This window comes from Phytophthora parasitica (genome assembly GCF_000247585.1).
Source record: "Phytophthora parasitica INRA-310 unplaced genomic scaffold supercont2.225, whole genome shotgun sequence".
NCBI lineage: Eukaryota > Oomycota > Peronosporomycetes > Peronosporales > Peronosporaceae > Phytophthora > Phytophthora nicotianae.
This window is the reverse complement of record NW_008649211.1, coordinates 1-801: the sequence shown is the minus strand read 5'-3', so window position 1 is coordinate 801 and position 801 is coordinate 1. Positions and strand designations below refer to the sequence as shown.

General features: G+C 49.1%; 1 protein-coding gene across 1 annotated transcript; it reads left to right on the top strand.

Annotated features, from left to right (window-relative positions):
• Positions 1–90: 90 nt before the first annotated feature.
• PPTG_24786 (hypothetical protein) lies at positions 91–210 on the top strand (the record flags this gene model as incomplete). The annotated part of the gene is made up of 1 exon (XM_008918529.1): positions 91–210. The coding sequence occupies one exon, from the start codon at positions 91–93 to the stop codon at positions 208–210; it is 120 nt and encodes a 39-aa protein (XP_008916777.1).
• Positions 211–801: the final 591 nt, after the last annotated feature.

Sequence of the window (801 nt, the reverse complement as noted above, 5' to 3'; positions counted from 1 at the left end):
GATTGCGCGGCTGAGAAGCTGGTTGCAGCAAGCAAGAAGTCCTCTTCGCGAGCAAGCGGCGTCAAGCTTGAGCCGTTGCAAAAGAAGAACATGGTGAAGGAGGAGCCAATCGAGGCTCACAGCAGTCCGCGCGGAACGGATGTGGATATGAAGACCGATGATTTCTTGCCGTTGCCATTCCTGGACTTTGGCGATGATATTGTACCATGACGCTACTTGTGCTAACAACTCCGATTTCGCAAAGCTTCGTGTAGCTGGTATAAAACCACCACTTTCAGAGGCGACGACACAATTTTGGAACAGCCCCTTTTTTGAAAAAAATAAACATTTCTATGCGATCTCATACGAAATTCTATATTAAAATTAGTACTTAGTGAGACTGTCTTTCTGCTTGATTACACCTAGGCACCGGGGAGGCATGGATTATACGAGCTTCAGCAAGTACTCATGCTCGATGGAGTCCCAAGCAGATAGAATTGTGGCTTCCAATTGATCCACAGAGCTGTAATGGTGGCCGTGGGTAACACCCGCGCCGCTAGCACCGACCACCCGTTCTCGATCTGGTTACAATCCGGCGAGCGTGCTGACCAAACCATGGTGTCGATTTCAAGGTCAAGCAAGAAACCCGTCGTCTCGCACGAGGCGTGGATTGACGCATTGTCTTGCTGAACGACAAAGTCAGTGCCATGGTTAGAGCGGGCAAACGGCAGCATATACTCGGAAATAGTATAGATGTAGTTGCTAGAACATTGTCGTCCTCTCAAAATGGCAAACTTGCTCTTGCCTTGCGCACTAAACGCG